Source organism: Eulemur rufifrons, chromosome 19, assembly GCF_041146395.1.
Source record: "Eulemur rufifrons isolate Redbay chromosome 19, OSU_ERuf_1, whole genome shotgun sequence".
NCBI classification, from domain to species: domain Eukaryota; kingdom Metazoa; phylum Chordata; class Mammalia; order Primates; family Lemuridae; genus Eulemur; species Eulemur rufifrons.
Genome location: NC_091001.1, coordinates 48,514,538 through 48,528,045, shown reverse-complemented (window position 1 = coordinate 48,528,045; position 13,508 = coordinate 48,514,538). Strand labels below are relative to the sequence as shown.

Below are 13,508 nucleotides of genomic sequence, written 5' to 3'. Positions count from 1 at the left end.
CTTTCTTGGCATCTCTGACAAATTGTCCTTTGCCTTGCCCTATGCTGGTGGGGAAGAGGCCCTCAGAGCCAGGCCTCTCTGTTCCTTTGACTGTTTCTTCAGAAATTCACCCATTCTTTTTCCTCTGAGTGAGTGACTCCCAAGTCTTGTGTTGGACTAATACTCAAAGAGCCCAGTCCTGCAGGTGTGAATATTTCAGCTTGGTTGTCCTGTTGTCACTGAATTGAATTTCTCTCTTCTGTCCATTAAGCTGTCCCTCTCAGCTGCTCAATGTCTTCAATCACCTGAACACCGAATTGCAGACTTTTGCTATTTTTCTCTCTTGTCACAAAAGTCATATCCGTTTTTTTGTTTGTTTTTTTTTTTTAAGATCTTCAGCTACAATATTTCTTTCCATTTACCTGGCTTCCTCTGTTGTTTCTCTCTTGGATTTTTTTTTTTTTTTTTTTTTTTCCTTTGCAAAACCACCTTCATTGGGCCTCCTGTCCATCTTCTTGGAAAGAAGATGAATTGTGGAAAGATTAATCTTTCTGAAATACTTGGCCTGCTCTGAAGCTTCAGTCTGTACCTCCAAGGCTTAGAGAATGCAGTTACAGGCCCTTTGGTATTCAGGACTCTGAAGATTGACTGACACCCTCCTGCCTGCCTTTCTCTGCATCCAGCCAGGCCCCGGCCCCTCCTGCTGGGCCCCTTCTGTGCCTCTGTGCCTTTATTCTGGCTGTGCCCTCCTCTTCCCTGCCTCCATGGTTGTTCTTTGGTTAGGTGCTCTCCCTTCTCTTTCTCTTGCCTTTTTCTTCAGGGCAGCTCAAGTTTGCCCATGGACCTTCCTGACTGCCCCACCCCACGCGATTGGCTCTTTCCTTTTCACTCTGCTAGCTCTTCATAATGCCACTCACTCATTTTGGAACTTCAGGAAAACATGGCAGTTGGAATCTGATGTCTGTCTGGTCTCCTCAAGAAACTGAGCTCTTGAGGGACAGCCTTGGCACTGTCTTCCTATCTGCCTAGCATAGTGATATTCCTTAGAACTTCACGTCAGTTGCTTCTGGTAGAGGAGATGTTTTCTTTCTTCATGCCACCTGGATGTGACTTGATGAGGGGCCCCCTAGCTCTTCCTGGCTGCTGCTTGCTGTGACCTAATACATGTTGGGTTTTGCTCTTAAAGAGGAGAGCAGAAAGACAGGTTGGTATCAGAAACCAAGAGGGTGGGAGCCGGTGGACATGTCCCTGTTGTCATGGAGTCCCCAGAGCTCAGCTTTTGAGCCTCTGAGAAGTAGTGTTTGTTGTGCCAAAAGAGTACAGTAGAATTTAAGTTTCCCTTTAGAAATTGCACTGATGGAAATATTGCACACCAAAGGAAAACTTATTTTCTGGATGGCTTTCTTAGAGATAGAATATTTGAAGCATGTTTTCCTAGTGATCATGTGGATGGGGGCGAGCTGGCTGAGGCACCTCTCAAGCTGGGGCTGGGGGGTGATGTGTAAGAAGCACTTGGGGCCACAAGAGCCATCCTGCACAGACAGCTAAGGCCTTCCCTTCCTGCGCCCAGTTTTTGGTTGAAGGGTGGTTTCTATTAGGAGGAATCTATGTTTCAGTCATGGATGCTAATAGAGAAAGTTGTTTCCCTGCTGAAGATTACTGAGTAGAAGTACTAAAAGAGTCCATTTCTGGACTCCAGGGGAGTTGAAGGCCAGTCTGTCTAGAAAGGCCAAGATAACTCAGAAAGACCTGACAACTAGCTATGTGAATTCAGTTTTTTCCCACAATGGTTTTCGATGACACATTTGGTAATAGAATACGAAAGCTCTAGCATCTCCGTTCTGGCGATGCTGGTTGTCTTCCCTTGTCCTTGTTTGTACAGGGTGACCTGATATGAATGTTGCAGGTATCCTGGGAGCTAGAGTGCTGGGCACATGTCTGAACCACCTGAGCATGAAGGAGAATGTGTGAGGCACCAGGCCCTGTGCTGCTGCCCGGCTGTTTTCTGAAAACCCTTGCTAGGAAGGTTGGGTTTGTCATGCCTTGCTCAACTGAGTGAGGGAGAAATTTTCAGGTTTAATTTAACTGTATGTACATGCAGAGCCAAGAGTGACTGTCAACTCAGCTGGTTCCACAAATCAGATGTGAATTTCCTAAATTTCCTGTGTAAAGGGTTTGCGACTGAGCTGTATAGTATTTCAAGCTGCCAATAAGCCAGCCCCTGACACTCTCATAGATACTCCTTTAATTCATGACACTGTGTTCAATAAATGACTGTCAAAATTGTTTCTCTTCTTTTTTGTTTGCCCAATTTGAAGATGGCCACCGTTTTGCAATGTTATACATTTTCAGCTGTTTGTAACTTAATTATAATTACTTAATTTTCTGTTTTTTAAGCTCATTGTGGTCTAATGATAAGTATGTTTCAGTACATGTTGTTTTACTGAGCTTTTGTAAATGCCATCACAATGCAGTTTTGTGTCATTGAACAAAAACCAAATTAAATTCCAGATATTAAGGCAATGAAATCATTAAATTTATTAATATAATATTAGCATGGACTAAAGTAAGACCCTGGTGCTTCAGTTTAACACAAGTGAAAGGTGATTTCCGTGAACTTTGAGTCTTCATTCACTATATCATTCAACCCTCACAGATGTACTAGTAAACTGCAAATGCCATTTCTGGGCTTTGTACACATTTTGTGGCTTTCCACGTTCTGACTCAGACCAACTTTCCATCCTCACACCCCTCTCCTGTGCCCAGCAACCTGTGTTGTACTCAGGAGGTAGGTGGGCTGTTGTTGGGGTCCACTCTTGTTGCCTCCCTGCGCTGTCCTCGGCTGTGCCCTTGCCTGGAATGCCCGTCAGCCTGCTTCAAGCCAGCAAAGTCATCTTCTTGCTGGTCTGTGCTCTGACTCCTGACGTCACTGTTCCATTATCCTCTCAGAGGCTAGGCCCATGTGCTGAGCTCCCTGAGGGTGTCTTGGCGCTGGCATGTTGAGAACAGATGCCACCCCAGTTGTAAGGAAGACAGACCAAATTGGATATGCGCCTTACTAACTAATGGGTTTGTAGTTACCCCCACTTCTAGAATCACACTAACCCTGTCGAGGGTATTTCCTATCCTCTGAACAGCCACTGGAGCCAGCACAGATGGGACCTGGAGCCCTCTGAACCTGTGGAAGTGTAACCACACGCATGCCCAGGTTTTGACTAAATCCTCATTGCTCACCCTCTTCCCTTGACAGTGCAGACTTCTGCAGCGCAGCTCTGAGTGTGACAGAAGAAGCCTCAGGGCAGAACTGGACACACCTGCTTGAGCTGACAAGTAGTGTAAGGGCTCCATCCCTCGACCAATGGAATATTTGATTTCATCGTGGAGAGTCAGGAGGTACTGGTTAGGGGTGCAGAGCAAGCCAAGGCCAGCCAAATCAGTAGCCCAGACCAGGCCTTTCAGTAGTGACAGCATGCCACCAAAGGTGTAAAGATCATCATCTACCCCAGCTGGAAGAGCTTCAGTTTCAAAACTATGATTTATGCTAGGCATCTATTCAGAAATCAGAACCAAATTAGAGTGCTTTCTATGTGCAAGGAACTAGTGCAGAAAGATATTATGGGAAGTCAGGGGAGCTGCCCTAGCCATTGGCCAAATTCCTCTGACTCCTCCTTGATGGAACTAATTCTAATTCTTCTTCTTCTCCGCCTGGATCCTAGAGGCAAGATCCTTAAGGTCTGAGTACAAGTTCCGCTTCAGGATGGCGCTGCCGCACAGCAAGGCCCCTTGCAGGGCCCCCAGCAGCCCGCAGATGAAGACATCCTGGCCTAGAAGGCAAGAGCAGAGGCCCAGGGCTGTGATGCTCGTCCCTCCATCCCTCCGAGCTAGGGCCACCCAAAGCTGGTCCAGATCAGGACCGGGGCCACAGCCTGCCAAGGCAGTCCAGCTCAGGGTATGGGAGGCTGCAGGGGACAGCAGGGCCTGAGGACAGGAGCAGAGGACTTTGGGTGACAGGGGGCCCAGGGTCTCAGGTCCTGGCAAAATAGGGCAGTGAGTGTACCTGTCAGGTAGAGGTTGGGGATGGGGCTTTGGGCCCTCAAAGAGGCCATCACACGAGGGTGCAGGCGGCCCAGATTGTGTTCAGCCCCGTAGCAGGTCCCTCGGTGGGCCACCAGATAGAACTGGTTGGTCAGTGGGGATCCTCCGGTCACACTCTCCACCTGAGGAAGCAAAAAAGCAGCCCAGGGGGACAGCGGGAACTCATGATCTCCTGTCTCTTCTCCCTTTCCCCATCTCTTGAATGTGCCGACTGCTGGGGTGGTGCCTTGTCCTTCCCTGGGGCCCACTTCTCTTGGGGCCTTCTTCCCCTGTCCTAAGGAATGGGCAGAAATGGCACCAGGAGGTCTGTCCCCACCCCACATGCTTTGCCCCAGTACCTTCCCCTCCAGCTGCGGGAACAGTTTCATGACCACCGACACAGAGGCTTCCACAAAGGAGTCTTTGAGGGTCTCATAGTCATGGCCCCGCTTTCCCTTCGGCTCCACTTGCCACTCCTCAAACCACTCATACTTGCTGGGCACCAGCACAATCATCGTCGACCGGTCTGGGGATCAGAGCTGCGTCACTACTGCCTGGTGCCTTCCCCCAACTACCTGCCCCCAACTCTGGGCTCCACCAGGCCCTGAAGCCCCACCTGGGAATCGGTCCTCCCAAGTCGGGTCCTTGGCTGATGGGGAGACGATGAAGAGATAGGGGATGTGTTCTGCAGCCTTTTCCCTGGGCATGGAGATGAAGCGCTCCATCCTGTGGGCGAGAGGAGTGTGGCTGCACATCTCGAGGCCTCTGTCCTCAAAGCCACCTGCACCAGCCCAAGGTCAGTTCGTCCCCAGGGACTCCCCACAGTGTGGAAGAAGCTGAAGCAGGGCCTTGGTGTGCCTAACTCTTCAGAAGCAATTTGGAAATTGCCCACTTCCTCCCATTTCATATCCTCTGCTCATTCCCCAGTGTCCAGGGAAGCACGGGCCACACACACATGCACACACACACGCCTTACGCCTGGTCCATATCCGTGTCATAATAAACATAGTAGTTGGTAGTTGACAGACCCAGGTCCTCCTTGGTGCCTCGTAGGCAGATGAAAACAGAGAAAAAGCCCGGGCCAGGCCGCACCATCCTCAGCTGCTGCTTCACACCTGCCAAAGGGAGTCACCAAGGACTGCAGGGACTGTGGCCAGAGATGGCCACTGCCTGCTCCCGGAGAGCCTCTTGATGTCTGCTCATTTCAAAGGCAGGGCCAGGCCACAGCTATTGCTTCAACATGAACTTGGCAGGGCCCCTGCTCTTCTGTCTCCTCCTGCCTGGGAAGGACACAGCCCCAGACTCCTACTCTTCCGACTCCCCCTACCACTGCCCTGAGCTCCCTGAGAGGTAGGTGACACCCAGTCCATGGCCTCCAGCCTCCCTGAGCTGGCTCTCAGCCCCTGCAGGATGGTCAGGCTAACTTCCCCTTAGTGTCTGGAAGTTAGGAGCACACGATGGGGCTCCCGCTTGTGCAGACCACACAAGTGAACACCAGTGTGTTAAAAGCCTCGATTTCAGTATTAACTGTAATACAAGCCATCTAGGGAGTGAACATGCATCATTCCTAGTGTGTGGTTCTGCCAGAACAAGGCCTCCAGGTGGCAAGCCATGCAGGTGAACAGAGGCAAACGGCCTGAATGGTACCTGGCATCTGAGGACTTGGCTGGAAGGAGGAGCAGGGAACAGCACTGTGGCAGAGCAGCAGCCACTGTGTGGACCACCTGATGTCCCCTGGACCTGAGCAGCTAGGCCTCCCCACCTCTCAGTGGGTGACTCCAGACCAGTGTTCTGGAAACTGCACCCACAAATTCTTATGCTGTGTTCCCACTCCCAGGACCGTGTTTAAGGGATGACTGGGCTGCTGGCTGCTCTGCTTCATTCATTTCACCACTGTCAGTTGAGGACCTCAGCTTGTATGCATGGGGAAGATACACAGGGGCAGTGAAAATGTCACCTGACTGTGAGGGGAGGGCCGGCAGGACAGGGAGCTCCAGCATAGCTGCCTGGAGAGGAGGCAGGCCTGGTTGGGACCCCGGGGCCTGTCAGGGACATGTCAGGTCTCAGAGAAGAGAGGACCTGGCAGAAAAGGGTCACAGGGAAGCGGGAAGCAACAGAGGCCCCGGCCCTGGCAGTCTCTGCCTCACCTCACTCAGCTCCCCCAGTCTGGGAGAGGGGAGGCCCCGAGTGGGCAGCAAGCAGGGGAGGCAAAGAAAGGAGAGGCTGGTGTTTGGTGGTACCAACCCTATGGCACAGTCACAACTCCCACCCCACCCAGTGCCCCTGAAGAAAGCCAGAACTCACTTTCCCACCCCACCCACTCTGCTGCCCCGTCCCCCAGCTCCTCAGGCAGCAGCCCCCGGGGCGGCCCTCTGGGGTGAGAGCTCCTTCCCCTCTGCTCTCTGGCTCCTCGTGCACCACGGAAGGCCCTGGTTTCCATCTCGTCCCCATGCTGGGCTGCTTTGTGCCCTCCACCTCCAGCCCCAGCCAGAGGCCTCTGGACCTGTCTCACCCTCCTGGGTTACTCCTGTTCCCTCTGGCCAGCAGCCTCTTTTCCTCTGATCACACCAGTAGCGTCTGGTTACACGACACCCTGAAGTAACTTCTCAGCATCAGCCCAGCCACTGTTCCCTGTGAGCTGACCTGCTCTCCTGCCTCTTCCTGAGCCCTTTTCTCTGCAAGTCCCACACTTAGCCCAGAGGGCTGCGGAGCCCCACCTTTCAAAACAGACCAGGCTTTGCCTCTCGGCAATGCCACTTTCAGCTGGGTGGCCTCTGGAAGTTAATTCCCCTATGTGGGCCTCAGTTTCCCCAATCATAAACTCTAGGGTTAGGATGCTGTTAGATGTCCGGAGCCTTGAGGCCCGGCTACAGCATTGCCTCTGGCGCCTGAGCTCAGTAGTTTTCCACTCCATAAGCAGCATCACAGTCAGTTCCACTGTGGGAGGAGCTGACATTTCCCGCCTTACTTAACGGCCGCTTTGCAGTTTGAACTTAACCCCGCCTTTTCTTTTCCCGCCTTGCTGACCTATAAAACCTGCCACTCAGCACACAATAAACGAGACTTGATCAGACTCCTGTCTTGTCTACATTTCTCGCGTCTCTTGTCCCCCCAATTCCCACTCCCCCTTCCAGGGTTCGCATTGACAGTCCTGCGGGTCGGGACAGTTAGAGACCAGTGTTCTCATCTTTTCTGCTTAAGGACAGTCAGAGGGGCACCCCAGAAGCAGAACAAGTTTGCTCCAGAAGGGGAACTGTTGGGGAACTTGCAAGAGGAGCTACGCAGGTCTTTACCTGGCAGACAGCGGGCGTTCTCCGGCAGTAAGTGCTCATATGTATTGAACAGTCCTGCATTCGAGACCACAATGGGGCAGTAGATGTTCACCAGCTCATGCCCCTTCTTCACACTGACACCTGCAGGCACAAGAACTTGGCTGAGGGTCTGTGAGCTCCAGGAAGAAGATGAAGGCCCATATCCTCCATGGATCTCTCCCAGCCTAAGAGACCTGGGAGTCCCAGCCTCCCAAGGCCAGGCAGGGCAGGCCCCAGGCAAATTGCAAAGGGAGCCATTCCCCTCAAGCACCCTCAGCCTATCCTGCAATCACTTCTGGGCTTACCTTAGGTAGCTCTTTCCACATATGCCTGTGTATGGGGACTCTGTACTTTAGCCAAAGCCCCAGACAAAGTTCCCGGGCTGAAGCCCTTCTGATGGAATCCCAGGGCCGCCTTCACTGCTCCCAGAGTTGTTTCCAAAATACTCTTCAAAACCCTCCAATGATGCCTCAACAGAACCTCCAAAGTCTCGTAGAAGCCTGTGTGATCTGGTCCCTTCTGTGTATCCAGCCTCATCTTAGCTACTCCCAGTGTATATTAGGCAGCACCATATCAAACCGCTGATATTCAACCATTTTTTGACTTATAAAAATGGTGATTTCTTATGGTTCAACCTAATACTTGTGGGTGCCTGAAGATGCTCAGCTCTCTCATAACTCCATGCCTTTGCACATGGCGCTCCCTCTTCCTGGAATCATCTCCTCCAACCTCATCTGCTCGCTAGCTTCATGTCACCCTTTACAATGCAGCTCAAGCACCTCAGCCTCTGTGAGGCTGTCCACGTCCCACCATGCTGTATGCCACCTCCATCCTTAGTGTATGCATCCATATGGCACTTAAATTTTCAGTGATCTTCCCTATGAGACTGGAAACTTACTGAGATCTAGATTGGGACTTATTTACCTTTTATTTCTAATCTTTATTGCCATTACCCCTCTTAGCTGGAAGGAGAACTTGCTCATGGATATCAGAGACAATTTTGCACAACCGGCAGCCAGCTGTGTTACTGCTCCGCAGTTTCTCAGTCCTTTCAACGAATGGATTGAGATCACTGATTGGCCTCTTCTCCTTGATTGTTTTATTTTGTGCTGGGCCCCCCCACTCACCACCTCCTCCATCCCAAAAGGTACATCTGGCAAATTCATGTTCACACCAATCCTGTTTCCCTCAGGCCTGTTTTTGTCCCCTTCTTTGATGCTTCTTTAAGTACACCCTAGTTGTGGGTGGCCTGTTCAGTTCCCTGCTATTCCGAGGAGTTCTTCACTGCATAGTTGCCCTCTTCAAACAGCTCATTCATAGTGAAGTTTTCAGTGTCTATGCAGGTAACAGCACCAACCTGAGCCAGGAGAGCAAGGTACTAGGCCCCACAGATTGAGGGCAGGGCATCCTCCTGGCCTCCACATTGTCCTGTGGAATACCTAGCATTCATCCCATGACTCACCGAAGAAGCACTTATTGAGCCTCTATTAAGTGTTAAGATCTATAGGCATAAAAAAGAGCCACTACACTCAAGAAGAAGGTCATGGATTACTGGATAAATATTTTTATCTATTGAATAAACGATTAAATCCTGTTCTTTGGGGACCATGCAATCCTTCATCCTTCCTGCTTTTTTTTTTTTATATACAGAGTCTTGCTCTGTTGCCGGGCTAAAGTGCAGTGGCATCATCATAGCTCACTGCACCCTCAAACTTCTGGGCTCGAGCAATCCTCCTGCCTCAGCCTCCCGAGTAGCTGGGACTGCAGGCATGCATGTTACCATGCCCCGCTAATCCTGCTTCCTTTTTACCTCCAGACTAATCACTATCCCCTGGCCCCTGCTCTGGGGCAGATTCTAGCCTTTAACCACCATGAGGAGGTCAGTTCTTCTATACCTTCTGCCCCAGAGAGACATCAGGTCGCTCCCACACCAACCCCGGGACCCCCAAAGCACAGCGCGGGGCTCTCACCACAGGCTTTTCCAGCTGAGTCCAGCAACACATTCTGCACAGTGGCCTTCATGAGGACAGCACCCCCAGCCCGCTCAATCACAGGGATCATGTGAAAGGCGATCTCGCTAGAACCCCCTCGGGGATAAAAGGCCCCTTCCAAGTAGTGGTTAACCAGCAGAGCATGTATGGAAAAGGTGCTGTGGCTGGGGGTCACACCTGCAGAAGGACAGAAGGCAGGGGTGATGAGCAGGCAAGAGCGGGCACCAGCACCACTCAGAAAAGCCCACGATTCCTGTGAGCTAACATGCAACCCGAGTCCATCCGAGGTTGCGAATGTTCCCCAGGGTCCAGAACAGCCAGAGGAGCCATTTCTATCCAAACATGGGGTACTTTAGACTTCTCAGGGCCAGCAGGAATATCCTCCCTGCAAACTGCCACAGTGCCAAGACCAGGGAGGACAGTGTTGATGGAACAGAAAAATCATCCAAGGTGTAGATGAAGGGAATTTCTATCAGGGAGTCCAGCAGGTGGCCAGACGTGTCATCCACAAGCTCCAGAGGGCCTGGGGTTTATACACAGCTCCATTTCAGTCAGCCAGGTCTGAGAAGAAAGACCGAGAGCTGGAAGGGCAGCCCCTCCTCCTCCAGGAGCTGCCTAGAGCCCATGGCCAGTACCCACCGTAAGTGGGGAAGATGTAGCTGAGCACTGCCTGGAGCTCAGGGGAGGCTCCCAGCTGCTGCAGGACCTCAGCCAGGCTCTGGGTGGATGCGCGAAGGAACGGAGAGAAACGAGTCAGCAGCCCACACCTGTCAAGGAGCCGAGTCACAGGCAATGGGAGGAACTTCAACAGGATGGCATGAGCAGCTCCATGGGATACCACCTAGGGAAGAAAATGAGCCATGGGGAACAGGCTTCATCTCTGTTCCTCCCTTCCTGCCTCCCCTTGTCCAGTCACTCCACTAATGAGGAAGGTCAGCCTTGTCAGGAATAAACTGGGGGTCCTCAGCATAGCCATGTTACCTTAACCAGCTTCATATACTTGTCAATGGCAGCCTCTTCCTGCGGAAACTTCTCCTTGAGGCCCTGAATGTAGGCTTTCTTCCCACTGTACATGGGGAACTCCTTTCGGCCATCGGGCCCTTCCAGTACCATGATGTCAAAAGGAGAGGACAGGGTAGCCCAGTCCAGCTGCCCTTCAGTGATCTGGTCCAAGATGAAACGGCCAAAGCTGCCCTCCTGCATGTGCCCGATATAATGGATTCCTGTTGGGAGAGGGGAAAACAACGTGACAAAGCGATAAGGGGATTGAGCCCTGGAAAGGTGGGTGAGGAAATAAAGTGGAAGCGGTTGTCCAGACTGGTCAAGCGCATGCCCAGAGGGGGCTGCTCACCCTTTCTGTAGAAAGGTGTCAAAGCAGAAAGCAACAGATCCCTGCCGGGTTCAGCTCCCAGTAGGTATGGCTGTCAGACAAGAGAAGTACACAGAGAGAAGACAGACGGCACCTCCAAAACCATGGAAATGCCCAGTGTCACCCCACAGGGGCTGTTCCAAGCCTCCTGAAGATACAGCCATGCTCCCAACCCCTTCCCACACCTTACCTGTGTCAAATTCAAGGCCATTCTTTACAAAGGTATGACAACAGCCCCCAGCCTTGGTATGTTGTTCCAGCACCAGGACCCGCTTGCCAGCTTTAGCCAGAATCGCAGCTGCAGCCAGGCCCCCGAAGCCACTGCCAATCACCACCACATCCAGCTTCTCTGGCACTTGGCTAGTTGAGAAAGCTGCAGCAGAAGAGACGAGGTGGAAGGTGAGCTTCTCAGGCAGGGGCAGGGTACTAGCAAAGATAGGGAGGCCAAACAAGACTTCTCTAGCTTGCACAGAACAAGAAACCTCTAGAGCAGTTTGGCATGAAGCGCTCGAATAGTGTCTCCTGGGAATACTCAGGACCAGCCAGGTAGATTAAACAAAGTGATTTGATTTGATTTAACCAAAGCCACGATGTACCTGGGGATTTTTTCTCCTTTCAAAGAAAGCAAGAATCAGTAAACTACTACAGAAACAAAAACAGAAAGCTGACAACAGGACAGGCTGAGAAACCTAAGCACAGATACAGACTGCGAGCTAGGCAAGAAAGAAAACAAGGGGGTGGGGTCAGGGGAAGAATCTTGTGGACAGGCTGCCAGCTCATGGAACTGTCCATTTCCAAGCTGGGTTTCTTTAGAAGACACAGGATCTGCAGGTGCCAGTGGAGCAGCTGGGTCTTATGGTGGCTCTTCCAAATTCTGGTGGAGAGGCTTGGGCAGGACAGAGCTGCTCAGAGGTTACTGCTCTGAGAAATCACAGCACTAGCCCCTCACATCGGAGGAAGTCTGGAGGCAGTGGTGGGGTAGGGGGAGGGCAGAGAGTACCTCAACAGAAGACAAAACTGGATAGCACATGGTACTATATGGGCTTCCAACACAAGATCTGTTCTTTAAAAAAAATCACTGCTAGGCCAGGCATGGTGGCTCATGCCTGTAATCCTAGCACTCTGGGAGACTGAGACAAGAGGATCACATGAGGTCAGGAGTTCAAGACCAGCCTGGGCAAGAGCAAAACCCTATCTCTACCAAAAATGGAAAAAGTTATTCAGGCGTGGTGGCAGTGCCTGTAGTCATAGCTACTTGGGAGGCTGAAGCAGGAGAATTGCTTGAGCCCAGGAGTTTGAGGTTGCAGTGAGTTATGATGAGACCACTGTACTCTAGCCAGGGTAACAGAGCCAGACTCGGTCTCAAAGAAAAAAAAAAAAATTCACTACCAAAGAACTGAGATTTGGAATTTTTCAAGCTGCAAGAGAACTTGGCAAATTTATTTTTCAGAAGGTCTTAGAGAGACCCATAGTGAAAACTACATTTTATATCACAACCCAGAACATATGTAAGTGTATAACATAAATAGGTGAAACAGAAAATTCTCAATGTAATATATACTGGCACTGTGTATTGATACATTCTGATATTTTCTATTCTATTGCATTTGAAAATGCCAGTTGCAAGCCACTAAATTGATTTCATAACCCACTAACATCACAACCTGGTCTGAAAAGCAATTAAACTAGTCATTTCATTTTAAAAACCAGCCCTGAAAGGTGGAGTGACTTGCTAATGGTTATGCAGTAAATTAGTAACAGAGTCCAAGCTAAAACTCCTATCTCAGAAGTCCAGACACTTAGTCTTTACAGGTAGAACAGTATTGTCTCTGTGCAGCAAGATGTACCACACAGAATTCTAAAATTTATAAGTGAGAGTAACTCTGGAGATCAAACAGGGGATCTGTTTTTAAAGCAGAACTCTTTCTTTAAACCGTAGAAGCAACCCCAAAATACGTTTTAAAGATTAAAGTGGAGAGCAGGCTCTGAGCCTTAGGCACCCTTAGGCACCTCTACCAAAGTTTTAGAAGCAGGATTCAATCCTGTGAGTTGGGCCCACACGTAACCTATTAAATCGTCTATCTGACGGGCAAAATGCAATGTGGTATACTGATTGGGAGACATTTCTGCGCAGCTCTCCCCGCACTTGAGCCCGCGTGAGAGGTTTGTGAAAAAGTTAAGGTCCTGGAACCAAGTGTGGGAATCGTCTCTTCTTATCTGTCCGAGAGCCACGGGGATTCCAAGCGGAAGTCTGGGACTGGGCTATGCCAAGACCTTGGCTCACTGAGGACAGTGCCCGCGCCCTTGGAGCTATTTCCCAGGTCTGCTCCGGCGAGGGCTCTCCCAGTGGCGGACACTAAAATGGGGCGCCTGCAGGTGCAAGGAAGCCCTCCCAGCACTTTACATATGGGGAAACTGAGGTCCAGGTCTGGCACCAGCTTGCCCTGCCGGAATCGGAATGCAAACCTGTAAGAGTGCCCGAGCGCAGCCCCAGATCCCAGGGTCCCTCCCGCTGACCTCGTTTGAGAACCTTCTTCCTAGCCTCCTTGTCAGTCACCAGGGGCGCTGGTGGCCGCTTGACATCCTCGGAGAAGGGGTTCGGGGAGCTGCCTGCGAATAGTCCCAGGCAAACTTTGCCGAGGACTGCCAGCAGCAGCACCGCCAGCAGCAGCACCAGAAGCCACATGACGCCGGCGTCGGGTCGGGGAAATGCGCCCGCTCGGACTTTACTCAGTCTTTAGGGCCACGGCTCCGCCCAGCTACTTTGCTCTCCCCACTCAAGAG

The 13,508-nt window shown here is 51.2% G+C and overlaps 1 protein-coding gene across 1 annotated transcript; it reads right to left on the bottom strand.

The window, feature by feature from the left end:
- Window positions 1-2,499: 2,499 nt before the first annotated feature.
- On the bottom strand, window positions 2,500-13,497 carry RETSAT (retinol saturase). Its single transcript, XM_069494834.1, has 11 exons — window positions 13,242-13,497; window positions 10,915-11,097; window positions 10,337-10,578; window positions 9,995-10,196; window positions 9,335-9,532; window positions 7,347-7,466; window positions 5,030-5,168; window positions 4,670-4,779; window positions 4,413-4,579; window positions 4,037-4,196; window positions 2,500-3,803 (listed from the first exon to the last, which is right to left on the bottom strand). Exons 1-11 carry the CDS (start codon window positions 13,408-13,410, stop codon window positions 3,664-3,666), a joined length of 1,830 nt encoding a protein of 609 aa, XP_069350935.1. The 5' UTR covers window positions 13,411-13,497; the 3' UTR covers window positions 2,500-3,663.
- Window positions 13,498-13,508: the final 11 nt, after the last annotated feature.